This window comes from Coffea arabica, chromosome 7e (genome assembly GCF_036785885.1).
Source record: "Coffea arabica cultivar ET-39 chromosome 7e, Coffea Arabica ET-39 HiFi, whole genome shotgun sequence".
In the NCBI taxonomy this organism is placed as follows: domain Eukaryota; kingdom Viridiplantae; phylum Streptophyta; class Magnoliopsida; order Gentianales; family Rubiaceae; genus Coffea; species Coffea arabica.
The window spans coordinates 24,169,783-24,174,056 of NC_092323.1; the positions used below are offsets into that span (position 1 = coordinate 24,169,783).

The 4,274-nt window shown below is 34.1% G+C and overlaps 3 protein-coding genes across 3 annotated transcripts; all 3 read left to right on the top strand.

The window, feature by feature from the left end:
• The first annotated feature begins 851 nt into the window (after positions 1–851).
• LOC140011318 (uncharacterized) lies at positions 852–1,268 on the top strand. Its single transcript, XM_072060108.1, has one exon. The coding sequence runs from the start codon at positions 852–854 to the stop codon at positions 1,266–1,268; it is 417 nt and encodes a 138-aa protein (XP_071916209.1).
• Positions 1,269–1,315: 47 nt separating this feature from the next.
• Positions 1,316–1,852, top strand: LOC140011319 (uncharacterized). Its single transcript, XM_072060109.1, has one exon. The coding sequence runs from the start codon at positions 1,316–1,318 to the stop codon at positions 1,850–1,852; it is 537 nt and encodes a 178-aa protein (XP_071916210.1).
• A 122-nt stretch (positions 1,853–1,974) lies between these two features.
• LOC113700761 (uncharacterized) lies at positions 1,975–3,981 on the top strand. Its single transcript, XM_027221208.2, has 4 exons — positions 1,975–2,333; positions 2,432–3,107; positions 3,469–3,525; positions 3,661–3,981. The coding sequence occupies exons 1-4, from the start codon at positions 1,975–1,977 to the stop codon at positions 3,979–3,981; spliced, it is 1,413 nt and encodes a 470-aa protein (XP_027077009.2).
• The last annotated feature ends 293 nt before the right edge of the window (positions 3,982–4,274 follow it).

Here is a 4,274-nt window from a genome sequence, read left to right on the forward strand (position 1 = left end):
TAGGCGGACCACGAGATATGAGGCGTCGATATCTTGATGCCATGGCCTTGGTTCAAAAGTATGGAAAACCTGATATTTTTCTTACGATGACATGCAATCCGATGTGGTAAGAAATTCAAGACAACCTGCAATTTACAAAAAAACCTCAAGATAGACCAGATCTTTTATCTAGAGTTTTCAGAGCAAAATTTGAAATGCTTAAATCTGAACTTTTAGATAAGAAAATCTTTGGAGAAGTAGCTGCATGTGTTTATGTTATTGAATTCCAAAAAAGAGGATTTTCTCATGCTCATTTATTATTAATTTTGAAACCACAGTTCAAGTTGTTGAATCCTCAATCTTATGATAGGATAGTATCTGCCGAGCTCCCTAATCCTCATCAATATCCTTATCTATACTCTCTTGTTCTTAAACACATGATTCATGGTCCATACGGAGTTATGGATCAAACTAGCCCATGTATGAGGAATGGTTCATGCAAGAATCATTATCCAAAAAATTTCTGCGAACAAACGGTCCATGCTGAAGACAGTTATCCATGTTATAAGAGGAGAGATGATGGTAAAAAGACAAAGGTGCATAGATATCAGCTTGACAATAGATGGGTTATTCCATATTGTCCTTATCTATTGGCCCTTTTTGATTGCCACATGAATGTAGAAGTTTATTCTACTTTGAAGCTGGTGAAATATTTATACAAATATATATTCAAAGGACATGATCTTGTTAGTTTTAAGATTGTTACTGGAGGAAGCTCTGATGATGTCGATGAAATAAAAGAGTTCCAGTAGGGAAGATGGATTTCACCCCCTGAAACATTTTGGCGAATCTATGAATTCCGATTAAATGAGATGACCCCAGCAGTTTATTCTCTTCAAATTCATCTTCCTGGTCAGCAGCTTATCAGTTTCAACAAAAATTCAAATCTTTTGGAATTGAAGAGAAAGATTGATTTTTCAAAGACCATGCTAACCGAGTTCTTTGAAATGAACAAAGCAAACTCAAAAGCTGAAAATTTGAAATGCTTTTATAGAGACTTTCCTGAGCATTTTGTTTGGTCCACTAAATTTAAAATTTGGAATAAGAGAAAACGTAAAAAGATCATTGGAAGACTGGTAACTGTTAGTCCTAAGGAAGGAGAAAGGTATTATCTTAGACTGTTGCTAAATCATGTGCGAGCACCTACGTCATTTGATGACCTTTTAACTGTTAATGGTCAAAAAATGAATTGCTTCAGGCAAGCTGCTTTGAACCTTGGTCTATTATAGTCTGATATATATATAGAAGATACGCTTGAGGAAGCAGGAATTTTCAAATGCCATCATCATTGAGACCGTTATTTGCTACTGTTCTTGTTTATTGTTCACCCACTGATCCAAAATTACTCTGGGACAAATTTGAACAACAGCTATGTAGTGATTATCAAAGATCACAAGAACTTTATCACTATTCTTCTACTGAAATCAGAAGTAAAGTTTTGAAAGATATTAGCAAATTGCTTGAACAAATGGGTAAAAATATTGATGATTACCATTTAGTTCCAGATACTTTTAGAAGTGCATATCATGAACAGTTAACAAAGGAAATTGACAGTGAAAGGAATATTGAAGTATTACCAGAAGATCTGCTATTGCCTTTTAAATTGAATGCTCAGCAACGGCATGCTTATGATTTAATTTTGCATGCAATTTCTTCTTTTGTTGGCCAAAGTTTCTTTATCGATGCTCCGGGTGAAACTGGTAAAACCTTTCTCTATAGGTCACTTTTAGCTACTTTAAGATCTCAAGGACATGTTGCTATTGCAGTCGCAACATCCGGTGTCGCAGATCTGTTCTTCCAGGTGGAAGAATAGCCCATTCTAAATTTAAGATACCGCTAGATTTGTCAACAAATAAAACTTGCCAGCTCAGTAAGCAAGGTAGTGTTGCAAGACTACTTTTTGAATCGAAACTGATATTGTGGGATGAAGCATCAATGGCCAAAAAAGAAACTATTGAAGCCTTTGATCATTTGGTTAAAGACATAATAGAATCTGAGCTGCCATTTAGAGGAAAGGTGATAGTTTTTGGAGGAGATTTTCGACAAACTTTACCTGTGATTGAGCGAGCTTCAAAACAAACTCTCATAGAAGCTAGCCTTCCTAATTCACCTCTATGGAATAAATTTCATATGTTGAAACTAACAGAAAATATGTGGGCCATTTTGGACCCAGTATTCTCAGAGTTTCTTTTAAGGGTGGGTGAAGGAAGAGAGCCTGTTGATCCACAGGGCCAAATAACCTTACTGAATGACATGGTCATTCCATATTATGAAAAAGAAGAATCTCTAAACAGGTTATAAAATTGTTATTCAGCTATGCTTCTTTTTACTACTTCTTGTCTTTCTAAATTTGCCCTTTATGTGTATCTTGATTTACTTTTCTTATATCCAGGTTGATAAAATCTGTATTTCTAGATTTATTGGCTTATTCAAATGATCCTTATACTATGATCAATAGGTGCATTCTTACTCCAAAAAACAGTTTAGTTGATAAGCTAAATGATATCATGATAAAATGGTTTCTCGGAAATCTTCATGTTTATGTTAGCTCTGATAAAACTATTGATCAGCGTCATCAAGGAGATTATGAAAATTTTCTCAATTCACAAAATCCAAAAGGTCTTCCTCCTCACAAGTTGTTGCTTAAAGAAAATTGTCCCCTCATTCTTTTGAGAAATCTGAACCCTATAGAAGGATTATGTAATGGTACACGTCTCATCTGTAGAGAGCTCAGACAGCGTACAATTTGTACTGAAATAGCTTTTGGCCAGTACCAAGGGAAAATAATCTTTTTGCCTAAAATTCCTCTTCAAACATCTGATAGTGAAAAGAACGGCCTCCCATTTATAAGAACACAATTTCCTGTTCAACTTTGCTTTGCCTTAACAATTAACAAATCTCAAGGACAAACTCTTGATTATGTAGGGATTTACCTTCGTGAGCCGGTTTTCTCTCATGGACAGTTGTACGTAGCCTTATCTAGAGCTAAAACATCAGCTGCAGTTAAAATTCTCATTGAGCCTGGAACTTTTGGAGACATTAAAGTTGATTGCAAGACTAGAAATGTTGTATTCCAAGAAATATTTCAGCTAACTCAGCACTGATGTTATTACGGTTTAGGTATATCATACAGATTTATCCATTCATTATTCTTTGACTAATATGGTACTTTATGGCCATAATAACTTTCTTCTTTTTCAAGAATGATGCTGTATATATGAATCCTTCTGATATCTTTCTTCCTTTGTATACATGAAAATGCAAAATGGAAAAGTAGCTCACAATAAAAGAAATTATGCCCGAAATGCAAAGTTGGATATGCAAAATCACAGTTCAAGAAAAACAGCAAGTTATTCAATCAATGTCCACCCCAACAAAAAAGCAAAAGTTCATATTTATTGATGCTGAGGTACACAAATTGTTTCACAGAAAATATTATTGCCTATTGTGCCATGGTTCTTGCAAAAGTATAAACCATGGACTGTGGTATGTAATTAAATTCCTCTGTTCCGTTATCAAAAGGTTATATAAGGATGCTATTGTTTTCTGCATTCCAGTTGTCTGTCTTATTGATGCTATTTGGAAGGTTAATTTGTGGTAACTTATGTTATAATACAACAGGGATCAAAAGTTCAAGGCATTATTTTCAACAATGACATCCCTAGAATGAGCTCAATCCTTCAAGTTTATAAGAAATACAACATATCCAATGCTGAAGTGAAGCCAATCTTACCAAAATATCATACTGTTGAAATAACTCATCAGTGGACAATCACGAGCAAAACTGTTATTGAAGAGGTTCTTGATGATGAAGATATAATGCCTGTCAAGTTCAACTATACAAAGTTTACACATTTGGCACAGTATATGGACGATAAGACTAAATTAGTTGGTATATCTCATTACTTGATCTATATAAATAGTATGCATATCTCTGCATGAAATATTCAACAAATTTTTCCTTTTTCTAGATGTCCTTGGAATAGTTATTGAAGCATTGGAGAGAAAGGCAATTACTACACACTACAGAGAGTCTATTGTTCAAAAGTTTGTGCTTGTGAATGAAAAGTAAGATGTCCAATTCTCATCTTATATATAACGATCAGTAGTTATAATTTCTCCTATTACATATATCTTATTAAATACTAATTATTTATTTCATAGTAGATTGCAAACTGTTGTACTTTCTATGTGGGATGATTTCATCAAAAATGAAGGAGAACAGATAATTTCTG